The sequence below is a fragment of the Rhinolophus ferrumequinum genome, chromosome X (assembly GCF_004115265.2).
Source record: "Rhinolophus ferrumequinum isolate MPI-CBG mRhiFer1 chromosome X, mRhiFer1_v1.p, whole genome shotgun sequence".
In the NCBI taxonomy this organism is placed as follows: domain Eukaryota; kingdom Metazoa; phylum Chordata; class Mammalia; order Chiroptera; family Rhinolophidae; genus Rhinolophus; species Rhinolophus ferrumequinum.
In genome coordinates this window covers 44,163,965-44,177,672 of record NC_046284.1, presented here as the reverse complement: position 1 = coordinate 44,177,672, position 13,708 = coordinate 44,163,965, and the positions used below count along the sequence as shown (strand labels likewise).

Genomic DNA, 13,708 nt, shown 5'->3' with positions numbered 1-13,708 from the left:
AAAAGGGCTTCAGTTTTTCAGCGTTAATTATGAGATTAGCTGAAGGTTTGTCATCTATGGCCTTTATTATGTTAAGGTATTTTCCTTCCATACCTATTTTGTTAAGTGTTTTACTCATAAAGGAATGTTGTATCTTGTCAAATGCTTTTTCTGCATCAATTCATATAATCAAATGATTTTTGTCCTTTATTTTGTTTATGTGAGGTATCTCATTGATGGATTTGCATATGTTGAACCATCTTTGAGCCCCTGGGATGAACCCCACGTGGTCGTGATGAATAATCTTTTTAATGAATTGTTGGATTCGATTTGCTAGAATTTTGTTTAGGATTTTTGCATCTGTATTCATCAGAGATATTGGTCTGTAGTTTGCTTTTTTTGTGTTGTCCTTGCCAGGTTTTGGTATCAGGGTAATGATGGCCTCATAAAATGAGTTAGGGAGTACTGTCTCTTCTTCAATTTTTTGGAAGAGTTTGAGCAAGATTGGTATTAGATCCTCTTTGAAGGTTTGGTAGAATTCACTAGTGAAGCCATCTGGTCCCGGACTTTTGCTTTTGGGAAGGTTTTGGATGACGGATTGAATTTGATTACTGGTGATCGGTCTGTTTAGATTTTCCAGTTCTTCATGGTTCAGCCTAGGAAGGCTATATGTTTCTAAGAACTTGTCCATCTCTTCTAGGTTATTGAATTTGGTGGCATGTAGTCCTTCATAGTATTCTTGGATGATCCTTTGTATTTCTGTGGTGTCCGTGATAACTTCCCCTTTTTCATTTCTGATTTTGTTAATTAGAGTCTTCTCTCTTTTTATCTCAGTGACTCTAGCCAAGGGTTTGTCAATTCCGTTAATCTTTTCAAAGAACCAGCTCTTTGTCACATTATGTTTTTCTATTGTCTTTTTGTTCTCTATTTCATTCAGTTCTGCTCTGACTTTTATTATTTCCTTTCTTCTGCTGACCTTAGGTTTCATTTGTTCTTCTTTTTCTAGTTCTTTAAGGTGTTATTTATTTGGGGTTTTTCTTGTTTCTTGAGATAGGCCTGTAATGATATAAATTTCCCTCTTAAAACTGCTTTTGCTGTATCCCCAAAATTTTAGTAGGATGTATTTTCATTGTCATTATTTTCTATGTATCTTTTGATCTCTCCTCTAATTTCCTCTTTGCCCCGGTCGTTCTTTAAAAGTATGTTGTTTAATCTCCATGTATTTGGTGTTTTTCCTGTGTTCTTTTTGCATTTGATACCCAATTTCAAAGCCGTTTGATCAGAGAATATGCTTGGTATGACTTCAATCTTCTTAAATTTGCTGAGGTTATTTCTATGTCCCAATATATGGTCTATCATTGAGAATGTTCCATGTACACTAGAAAAATATGTATAGTCTGATGTTTTAGGATGAAGTGCTCTATAAATGTCAGTTATGTCCATTTCATCTAATGTGTTATTTAGGGCTGCTATTTCATTATTTATTTATTTTCGGTTTGGATGATCTATCCATAGCTGTCAATGATGTATTTCGGTCCCCTAGTATAATTGTGTTTTGGGCAATTTCTCCCTTTAGTTCTGTTAGTATTTGCTTTGTATATTTTGGTGCTCCCTGATTGGGGGCATAAATATTGATGACTGTTATGTCTTCTTGTTGTATAGTGCCCTTTACCATTATGAAATGTCCATCTTTGTCTCTTGTTATCTTTTTCACCCTGAAGTCTGTTTCATCTGATATCATTATGGCTACACCTGATTTTCTCTGGGTACCATTTGCTTGGAGTGTCAATTTTCACCCTTTCACTTTGAGTCTATGCTTGTCCTTGTAGCTGAGATGTGTCTCTTGGAGACAGCATATGGTTGGGTTTAGTTTATTGATCCAATCTGCTACTCTGTGCCTTTTTATTGGTGAGTTCAGTCCATTTACATTTAGGGTGATTATTGATATGTGAGGATTTCCTGTCATTCTGTCTTTAGTTTTCTGGTAAGATTGTGTCTCCATGGTTTCTCTGCTTTATTGTTGTTGTCTATTATTTCTGTGTGGGGGTATTCTATGATGTTTCCCTCTGTTTCTTCTTTTATTAGAGTGTGTATTTCAGTGATGGATTTTTTTGTGTGTGGTTACCATTAAGATTATGTAAAAGAAAGTTTGACATTTAGAGTATTCCATTTTCTTCAGCACGCTTACATTCTCCATTCCCATATTCCAGTTCAGGCCTTTACTCTCCCCCTTTTTATATTCTGTTTGCCACAAATTGTCCCTGTTGATGGTGGTCGAATAGCCTCCCTTAGTATTTGTTGTAGTGCAGGTCGTCTATTAGAAAATTCCCTCAGCTTCTGTATGTCTGGAAAAGTTTTTATTCTTCCTTCATATCTAAAGGATATCTTTGCTGGGTATATTATTCTTAGCTCATAATTTCTCTCTTTCAATAGTTTGAATATTTGGTTCCACTCCCTCCTGGCTTGTAGAGTTTCTGCTGAGAAATCTGATGATAATCTAATGGGCTTTCCTTTGTAGGTTACTGTCTTCTTTTCGCTGGCTACCTTGAGGATTCTCTCTTTGTAGTTTTTTGACAGCTTCAATACAATGTGCCTTGGAGAAGGCCTGTTGGGATTGAGGTAATTAGGTGTTCTATTTGCTTCTTGGATTTGAGGATCCAGTTCTGTCCACAAGTTTGGGAAGTTCTCATCAACAATTGGTTTGAATGTATTCTTTGTTCCCTTCTCTCTTTCTTCTCCTTCTGGTATGCCCATTATTCCTATATTGTACTTTCTGATGAAGTCAGAAGGTTCTTGTAGAGTTCTTTCATTTCTTTTAAGTCTCAAGTCTCTTTCTTCTTCCATCCGTGTCATTTCCAGGTTTCTATCTTTGATGTCACTGCTTCTTTCCTCCATCTGGTCCACTCTACTTCCTAAGCTGGCTATTTCATTCTTAATTTCTTCTATTGAGTTCGTAATCTCCAGAAATTCCATTTGGTTCTTTTTTAAAATTTCAATCTCCTTGGTGAAATGCTCGTGTTGTTCTTTGATTGTGTTTCTAGTTCATTAAGCTGCCTTTCTGTATTTTCTTGCATCTCGTTGAGTTTTTTCAGAACTGCAATCTTGAATTCTCTGTCATTTAAGTCACATATTTCCATATCTTTAAGTTCCTTTTCTGGAGACTTTTCACTTTCTTTCTTAGCTGTCTTGTTGCCTTGGTTATTCATGCCAATACTGATTTATTATTTCTCTTCCTAGACATCTGCAGGAGTGAGTTCTGCAACAGGGTAACAGGAAGAGATCTTTCTTTTGTTTTCCAGTACGTGTTGGTAGAATGTTTTATTTTCTCTCCGACTGCAGCCTTTTATTTCTCTCACACGGTCGTGCTATGTTTTCTCTGCACTATGCCAGGTTCTCACACAATGGGGTATTCCCTGAAAGGTGGGCTTCTCCTCTTTTAACAGTTCACCTGGGTCATAGGGCGCCGTGTTCCTCTGTGTATGAGGAGAGCTTTTCAAGTTCCAAAGCTCTTCCTGCACCAGATTTAGAGCCCGAGAGTTTCAGCAGTTCTGTTTACTCCTGCAGGGATCCGCCCAGATAGGTGGGGCCAGGGGCGGGGTGAGTTGTGAGAGGTGGCCCAGAGCAATGGCGGCACCCACCACCACAGCTGGTCCTGCTTCCACAGCTCCCTCCCCTTTGCTGGAACTAGTTACACTGCGAATCTCTGTCTGCGGACCACAGTTCTCAGAACTGCAAATATTCTGTTCTTTTGATCTGATACTGCTACTGTTCTGCTTCTAACACTGGGCAGGTGGTGGCGGTGCGAGCTCTGGGAGGGTAGGGAGGGGGCGGCTAGTCTCAGTGCCTAAGGCTTCTGTTCTCTGCTCAGTAGTGAGGGCTTGAACCACCGCTTTCATCCTTCTTCCCTCCTGAGGTCTCTCCCGTGAGCGTTGGGTTCAGCTGTGTTGTATGCTGCCCCCTCAGCCCTGTGGGTCATAAATGGAGCCCTAGCAGTCCGCGTTCTTCCCTCTCCATCATCTGCAGTAGCTCCGGGATGCAGCAAGCTTGGAGCACTGAGCCAGGTCTGTGTCCTGTGCCCGCGCAGCTCCGTCTCCGTACTTCTCCTTTCCCTCCTCCCCTGCTCGCGCAATTTGCCCAGCCATAGGTGAATTCAGTAATGAGACTCTTCATCTTGCCTGTCTGTATGCAGGGAGTCCTTTGTGGAGTTATAGCTGTTTAATTTGTTGTAAATTCCACGGGAGATTTCCAGAGGCTCATCTCACGCTGCCATTTTGATGATTTCTTTATGAATAATTTTAATTGGTGGCAGCGGCTTTAAATGGTCTGATTGTTAAACCAGGAAAACACCACAATAGAAACAGACTGTCTTAATTTCAGGTCAAATGGCAGTTATAGTTTAAAAATTAAACTGATGTATATTTGCCTCGTGGTAAGAATTGCTTCTTTCCAGCTTCAGACTCCCTGTTCTTCAAAACTTTTAAAACACTCATGTCAAAAAGAACTTATTCTATGGTCTTACACCACAAAACTAGAAGCATCTGAGGAGGCTCCTTTTTTACATTGTGTTTTGTTAAACACAGTATAGTTGAATCGATGCTCTGAAATCCATCTATCTTCAGTGTTCTTCATGTAATAGTATAAGGCAAGACATTGCACTTAAAGAATAAAGGATAAACACAACTTTAAAGTAGTTATGAGATTGTTTCTCTAAAGGTGTTTTATTCCTAACAGCCTTCCTCTCCAGTCTGTGTTTAAGTGCTTGGCCACATCCTCATAATCCAACCCTATTCAGGTTGCTCACAACCATACAAGAAAGCAAGGTCTTAGCCCAAAGAATGGGAAGGAAGTTAGGAAATGAGAAGGGCTGTAGGAGGCAATGCTCTTTTTTGGAGACCATCTTCCTAATAACTATAGAGAGTCTACCAGGGGTCACTGGTAGCTATTGCAATTTAGCAATCTCATGATTTGAGCAAAAATTTTAAAGTGCTCTATTTCTCTTAACATATACCACTACCTATTTGTTTATTGTCTACACACCAGATTGAAGTTCCAAGAAATTTGTCTTTGGCAGGGCTGCATCCCTAGTCTGTGGAACATAGTAAGAGCTAAATTGTTTGTTGAATGAATGAAATAATTTAATCTAAAAGATCTAATGAGAATTGCATTAAAAGAGAATGTTATTGTGGGACTAGGCCCAAGGAATAGTGTTTTAAAATGTGTAGTGGATCTCTAACTGTGGCACAGAGAATTTGTATCAAAGGCATAAACAGCTTTCTCAGGCCCCTAGATAGATTTTGAAACACTCACACTTTAGAAATACCTCTTAGGGAGATAAATGTCTCAGGGATAAAATCAGGGACAACCTACGTAAGAGAGATTTTGTTCTTAGAATTCTAGTGACTGGGTAAATCATGTACCAGAACCGCAGAATTCAAATCAATGCAGTATAGGATAAAAGTAACAGAATAGGGTGGTAAGGGGATACAAATAGGGACAGGACATTGAAAGACACAGGCCAAAGGCACAACTCCACCATCCATTTATTAAAAGACCATGAAGGAGTCATCCAATTCCCTTCATCTACAGATGCGGACAGGCAAGATGGGAACAAGCATACTGGCTGCTTGATGGGCTGCTATAGGCATCCAAGGACACTAGCCATTTAAAAGGTCCTGGAAACTGCCAATTATTATGTCATATTGATAAAGGTATAATTATTAACGTTATCATCAATTTTGGCCAACAAGAACTCTACTAAGTAGCCCCTCAATAATTCTTATTTTCCTTCCTATGATACCTGGGGGAAGTAGGGATACTCTGAGTATTATAATTAGTTATGCCAAGTATTATAATTTCACAAGTGGTTCTTGAATGGGTGCCACGTCTGGGGAAATGTAAGACTCTGGTGTGACTGGTGCACCATGAGAGATTATGCCTTAATCAAGTGGTTCAGGACTTTAAGGACATTAAGGAGGAAAGTAAGAGTTAAACTTCAATGAGAGTATACTATGAGTCAAGTACAATTTGATGCTTTCACATGCATTTTACTCTTCACAGTGACTCTATTTAAAAAGGATTTTACAGATGAGAAAACCAAGGCTGAGAAGTTGGTTTACTTAAGCCTAAGACACCACTAGTAAAGGGCAGACCAGACATTATCAACCAGGGCATCTGATTCCAAAGTGACAGAAAAGGTTTATCATCTCCAGATATGAGTGAGCTTGCACACCATTTCCTTTTTATTATTATTATTATTTCAGTCATTTTTTTAGGTTAACAAAAAATGCTGGTCCAGTCTATACCATCAGGAACCAGATTAACAGTGAGAAAATTTTGAATCCACGGGGAAAGGGGGATTCTCAAGCTGGGGAAAGTACTGAAATCTGGCCCCTAGGGGCAGGTAGTTAAAACAGACATCACAGCCCATGAAGCATGCACTGGATAACTATTTTAAAATGTCTTAAGTAAATTCAGGATATCCTTGGCAACCACAAAAGTCATTTTCCAGTATTCCCCATCTGATAAACATCCTCTGGTTTGGGGATTTATGGAGAGGTAACTAAAGAAGTCTGTGATCTTAAAAACAAAAAGTATCCCTAGGCCAAAAGAAATGCTCTTCCTGGAAATACTCAGAGAAATACCTGGAAAGAGTCCCTTTAACCTCTATAAGAAGAGAACACCAGAGGAAATGTTTAGTCAAAACAGTAAAACTGGACATCAAGGAAATGGTTCCAGATGCAGGCCAGTTCCATGCAAATGCTAGTTAAATCATGGCAGGGCAGATCCAGCGGGAAGAGAAAGGAGTAAGTCAACAAACTACAGAGCTCAAAATCTGAGGGCAAGAAAGAGATAAGGAGAGCTGGGAGCAAAGTCACCATCAAATGTCTAGATTTTTTTTCCAGGTTTGGTCAACACAACTAGAAGCAAGCTTTGAATTTATGTTGCTCTGATAGCATTTTGGAAAGCAGAAAGTGTCCTCTTAAGATTGCAAGAATCGGGGAATCTTCTTTAAAGAAACCCAGTATCAGTGTAGCTAGGGAGTCCTGTGGATTTCTTTACTGCCACACCTTTCTAAGCAAATCTGCCAACTGGCAAGAAGACAGAATCTTAAATGTCACTGAAAAATAGTTATAAGGTGAAGGCAGTGGCCATGAATGGGAGGCTCACAGGCCCAATCCTTGGTATATATTCTTCCGAAGCCATCAGATACCAAGGAATGTGACCTGGGTGGAACCAGAAGACGAAATTAGCCTACCCTTCAAATTCCTCTGACCCTTGTGTCTGTACTGGGTGGGGGGAGGTTGAAGTAGAGAGGAGGGAAATAGTCATAGAGGAAGTATGCAATCAGGCTTGGCCAAGGCCACAGAAAGTGCCAAGGAATGAATTGCCCAGAGGTCAGTCTGAAATTCATGGAGTTCTCCCAAAGCAGTCATCACCAGTGACGACAACAGAGATTGGAGCTGAGAAAAGCCAATGCTCAAAGTCTTAATTAAGTTCTTCACATCCTTTAAGTCTCAAGACTAAATATCAGCTTCTCAAAGAGACTTTCTCTTGACCTACCTAGAGGATTGCAACTCTGTTATTCTCTATGCTGACCACTGCTGATTTATCCCAAATAAAATTAGTTCAGTCCTCTGTTTCCCCTACTAGACTACAAGCTTTATGACAACAAAGGCCCTGTCTGCCCTTTTCATTATTCTATCCCCAGTGCTTAGCATAGTGCCTGGAACACAGTTAAGTGACGAATAATAATTTGTTGAATAAAAAACGATTAGTCTAAAAAACAATGGTTCTCAGAGTGCGGTCCCTAGATCAGCAACATTGTGGTCACCTGGGAACTCCTTAGAAATGCAAATTCTCAGCCCCTACTCCAGACCTACTAAATCAGAAACTCTGGGAGTGGGGTCAGCAATCGGTGTTTTATCAAGCCCTCCAGGGGATTTTCATGCATGCTGAAGTTTGAGGATTACTGGTATATAACAAGGATGTATAAAAATTCACCTATCAAGAGTACAGAAATATACATTTCCAGTTGGGAGGGAGTATAAAGGTTCTTGTCTAAGATGGGGTTGCAATGCTTGGTCAGGTCATCCACCAGCCTGAGTCTGGTATGCACACAGCTAATATCTGAAATGTAGCAAGCATTTCCAAATGAAGGCTATTAAGTAGGGATCTTGAACAACTTACTTAATCTCTCCAAACATGTTTCCTACCTGTGAGAGGGGAATAATACCAACCTCACAGGTTGTAAGGATTAAATGAGATTTAAATACATATATATAAATAAAATACATCTATATATCTATATCTATATCTATATCTATATATACTTTTAAAACCCAAATTCTAGCACACAGTAAATAATAAATGGTAGTGGTGGTGCTGCTTGTTCAATTTGTTTTGCTGACCTGTGAAGATGAATACCTCACACGAACAGTTTTCAACCTCTAAGAATGCCCTGGGAAGAAAGTGCTATTTTTCAAAGGGTATCACCCAAATGCTAGGATACAAGTAGCTTTGTGAGAGTGTAAGGATACACCATTTGCTGGACTCCAGAGCAAAGAGATGTCAAAGAAAAGACGTTAAGTTAGCTCATGAAGGGTTAAAATTAGGAGAGAAAACAAAATGGGACTAGAATTAGAGATTGCTGGCAGTGGTTGAGAATTGCTGGCAGTGAGAATGGCAGGGTTGAAAGAGCAAGGCCATGCTGTGATGACTCTTCTCAGTTGGCAAGAAGGGAGTCCTTATATGTCTGGTGTCTCCATTTTTCAAACCAAAAATAGGCACAGTCTGATGAATATGAATACACTTATGGACACAATGGGACAAACTGAAATCAGGGCTGTCCTAGGAAATCCTGAATATATGGTTACAGTCTGGAAATGGTCTATTTTTAAAAGAACCTAACACCAGCATGGCTGAAGAACTGCACAGAGTTTCACAATACTCTCATACAGTCTCTGGTTATGACTCACCCTGTATGATGAAGGCTGTATGGGCACATGACTCCTACAACTTTAGAGCATGAGTGCGAAAGTTACTTAGGGTCATCTTCTCTTTCTTCCCATTCCACTATATCCTTCTGGTTTTATGAAATCATTGGCCAAAATCTGGAGACCTTACCCTGAGTATCCTAGATTAGCTACCACTGCATTTTAATACCAGGTCAAGGGTCTTTTTGAACTATTTCATTGCCTTCAATGGTAAGGAGGGACACCAGGTGCTTCATTACTAAATCATGTTCATGACTTAATAGTTTCTTGAGATCCAATGGATAGCTAAGCAGAATTTTATCACGACTGATTATAAAAACGGGGCTGGTTAAAAGAGTTAATGGCCTTTCTGCCACCGATTCTGCCAGTTATGAGACCTGCTGCTATGAAGTCAGTCACAGCTAAGAGAGTTTGAACAATTTACATTCTTGGTGAAGGTAGCAGGTTTAAGAAAGAGAAAAGAATTCCAACCACTAGAATTCAACAGTAGGATGTCAAAAGAGGTGGATGACGGATAAAGCAGCTCTTACTGTTACGTCAATTTTCCTTCCAGGGACGCGTTTCCCAAACAGAAATCAAAATGCAGAGACACACTAACTGGCGCAGTCATCTAACGTGACAGACGGAGGAGGTACTGCTGAATGGGAGGACCATCCACTTCCGGGAAATGGTTATGCTTCCAGACCTAGCTGAGTAGGAACATTCAAATCGTTCCGGTTTCCTCTCCAACCCTGAGAAAGAGAGGCCACCTTGTTGTTGTAGTTGGAGAGAACACACCTGACCATTGGGCCTGTCAAAGTGACAGCAATTAGCATGACTTGATCTGATTTGAATCGGAAGCAGTTCACACTCCTTAGGTAACCAAGGGCTCCCTAGTTTCCTGGGTGTCCTCATTCTAGGGAAGAAATTCATGTGTATGCTGCTGTTCAGAATTCCTCACCTCAGCTATGTCTTACATTTCAATCTTCCAAATTACTAGTCTACATGGCACTGTACAGTATTGGTTAGAGCTGGGAATACTAAGCCCCTGAAGGACTCAGCCTGGTATTTGGAGGCAAGTCAGAATTAGGTATTCAGGGCACATGGTTGTCTGGATTAAGAGACTACACAGAAAGCCAAGAGGTTTTCCTTCCGTCATTCTTTCTCAATAGAAGGAATGGGTTAGAAGCTGCACAGGGCCATCCCACAAGGATAAACAAGACAAGATGCCAAACTGCAGTGGAAAGTGTCCATTTAGTACAGCAAACCATTATGAAGCACCTTTTCTACTATGTGCTACACACTGGGAATCCGAAATGAAAAAGAGCATCCCTACTCATTCACAGATTCTAGTCTAGTAAGTGAAGGAGAGAAACACATAAATAGAATTTAATATAAAGCAGCAAATTATAAGAAAATAGCTATAACTGAGACGTTATGGGGCATAGAGGAAGGCTACTTAATGTAGGAGTTAAGGGAAGCACGAAAGGAGAGGGCTGTGAGTGGGGAAAAGTAGTTTAGCTCAAGTCTGCGGCTTGGAGCCACCAGACAGTATAAATTGAAGACAGGAAAAGGAAGGGAGAAGGCTAGAAAGCTCCTGGTCAATGAGACGAAGGGGCACCATTGCTTTTGGACATTTTTAGGTGGCAAAGCCTTTACAGGGTGGACAGTTCTCTCTCAGCACAATATCCACTCACCCACCCACCAACATATAAATCCTTACAGGAGATTTGATTTGGTGGAGAAACAGGGAAGAAGAGATGTGTACAACACCTAGTAGGATGCATGCCACATAATTTCTCAGCAAACACAATTGCTCTTAATTTCTTCCCAGAAGCTATACCAGAATTTCAGGAATCAGATGGTGCACTCTCTGAAGTGGAGGACAAACTATAGATCTCCAAAATATACCTGGAGGTAAAAATACAGATCATATGCTACAGGTCTTTGTCAGTATACGGCTGACAGAGCTCTTCCAATGCACTGGGTAATAGCACAGCCCTTCTGTCTAGATGAACATGAGCCTGACATGAACCTCTAGCTCGCTACACACATTATTCAGGAAGATGCCAACTATACCCTTTCTTTCCTGGGCTATCATTTGTACCTGTTCTTTCCTCTCAAACCTAACTTCACAGCTAATCCTTAGTCCTCTCTGGCCTAAACAATTCCAATGTTCTCTTAAACAATGACATGTTTTACATGTGACCAATCTCTCACTCTGATTCAACCATACAACTCCTCCACCAGTATTCCCAATAGGTCAGATAATCAAGTAAAAATAAACAGATGCTTTACTTTTAAGCCTTTCTTTCCACTCTTCCCTCTCCTGATTCAAGATTTCTCAGATATTCTCATTTCCTAATAGTTCACTGAACAAAACTACTCAATCAACTCTCACTAATTTTGATTCTCACTAATTGGAATGTCTAGTCCCCACCCCCCAAATCAAATTTTAAATCCGTATGATTTAAAACATCATTCAGAATCTTCTGTGAATCTTTTGCTAACAAATAAGTCCATTAACTTCAACATGACTAATATGCCTTCCCCATTCTCATGTATAATCATGAATACCCAATTCTCCATTATCCAAGTGTGGCTGTTTCCCTCCACTTCCCAACCCCCGTTACTGGCCTGGGGTACGGCCACTCCAGTGAAGGCAATGGAGCAAAGTAGGAAAGGCACATATATAGACAGCTCACAGAATGAGCAAAAAAGTCAAGAAAGGAAACAAGGAAAGTACTATTTTGCACTATTTGTATTAGAGTCCCTAACAGAAGCAGGGATGAGAGGTGATTAGGTATATATGTAAAATTTAATTATGTCAATTTCTATTAAAAATTGAAATATACTTCATAGCCATAGAAAGACACCTGCTTATTAGTTAAGTAGAAAAGATGGTTTACTTATGTATGTCCCAGTGGCAAAGCAAGTTAGTAAATTATTCTATGTATACTGGAAGTTCACAGACCAAGATTAATGTAAAATGTAAAGTGTGCATAAACATACAAGATAAATATGTCCATCCTATTCATCCCTGTTAAGAAAGCTTGCCAAACCAAACTACTCTTTAAACTCATATTCGTCCGCATTAAACTGTCAAATACATAGATGGTATTCAAGTGGTAGTTTACAGTGCTTTTCAATACTAGCTTAATGAAAACCTATCCAGCCAAGTTCAGGAGGAAATTAAATCATTAAACTGCTAGAGAAAAGGATCCTGCATGTTACAGCATTCTTATAATTGTACTGAAAGATATACTGTAATTTACTTCATATAGCCAAGAATTTATAGAACCATGATTCAGAGTTCCACACAATCTGATTTTAGCACTAAAGCTGAAAAATAAAACCTACTGGAATCAATCCAACTTGCTTTATTTCCTGGAATACAGGTAAAAACCCATTACAGTTCACATCAGGATAACAGAGCCTTTATATAACAGTGCTCTGTCTCATAATGAACCCATAGTAGTTTGTTGATTTGTTTACAAAAATTATTTACAGCAAATAATCAAGGAAAACAAATGTTTTCTTCAATTCTCTTCTAGTAACAGTCACTCCTTATAATGAAAAATATTTATGTGCTGCTGGCAAAGCAACTCTCACTTGATAATTCACTGTGAACTTTAGATCTGAAGAGATTTCCCCCCATAGTTTTATTCAGCACAACTTCCCCATCCCTTATCTTCTTAAATATTATACACAAGCAAACATGAACTATCTAACATGGATGGCAAGTCCATTCATTGACTATGCCATGGGCTTAATCTTCAGAATCAAACAATTTTGCAACTGTTGTTATCTATTTTAACTTCTCACTTGTATAAGATTTATGACAACTGGGTTGTATGGTTAGTCTACTAATTCTATTTAGTTGCATTGCTAATTTAAGTCTACACAGAGAAGATGCAGTTAAAAAATATATATATATATATATATATGATTCCATTCTTGTGTGTTTATAGCAGTACTGAAATGTACCACATATGGTTCTTATGATGTAAGTTTTAATGAAATATTTAATGTAATTAAATTTCATAAAACATTTCTAGTGCTTAACAGTAATGAAAAGGCCACTGGTAAAAATGGATAATTTTCATACTAAATCAATGGCACATAAAGTTAAGACATGATAAAATTAGGTATTGTTAGGGCACAAGATTCATGACACTTCTCAGAATTGTAGTTACTGAACATAAGTGTATGTAACACCGATAAAACACTTTAGGTTCTTTGTGAATAGAGCTTTAAAATGCTTTCTTTTTATTTGTAACAGTATATATTTCTTTTGTACACATTAGTTCTTAAAATGCCCTTATGATTATTCTTATTCCCATTTTTAATATTCAATGGAACCAAAACCCAATAACTTGCTTACAATTTCACAAGTTTAACTACTCTACTTTCTTTCAATTTGATAATGCTTAATGTTTCTGAAATCACAGTACCCTATTATTAGTTGGTTGACTTCATGAGATCCCTCGTCTCTCCTACAAATGTGATATGTGTGGGTATTTTAATTCAAAATAATTTTGCTTTAAAAATTTCATGACACGTTTTGAAGTAGAGAGGCAGATTAAAAAATTCACTGCTCTTAACTTCCTTGCCTTAAGAAAATTCCTAAACAAAAATTCACTCAACACTTTTATATAAAACAATATTCTATCTGGGTAGGTAGTAGTAGAGTGAGGAGGGGAAGGGAAGGAAGACACAAGGCCTCTGCTATCAGTGGAGCTTACTATCCAATGTGG

General features: G+C 38.9%; 2 protein-coding genes across 2 annotated transcripts in view; one reads left to right on the top strand and one right to left on the bottom strand.

Annotated features, from left to right (window-relative positions):
- TMEM164 (transmembrane protein 164) overlaps positions 1-12,710 on the top strand; it is a 326,236-nt gene extending 313,526 nt beyond the window's left edge. Inside the window, exon 7 of the mRNA XM_033116076.1 lies at positions 9,526-12,710. Within this exon, the coding sequence (XP_032971967.1) occupies positions 9,526-9,591 (66 nt within the window). The 3' untranslated portion in view covers positions 9,592-12,710. The remainder of the gene's footprint in view (positions 1-9,525) is intronic.
- The window catches only part of AMMECR1 (AMMECR nuclear protein 1), a 131,985-nt gene that overhangs the window by 96,027 nt on the left and 22,250 nt on the right, over positions 1-13,708 (bottom strand). The window lies entirely within an intron of this gene.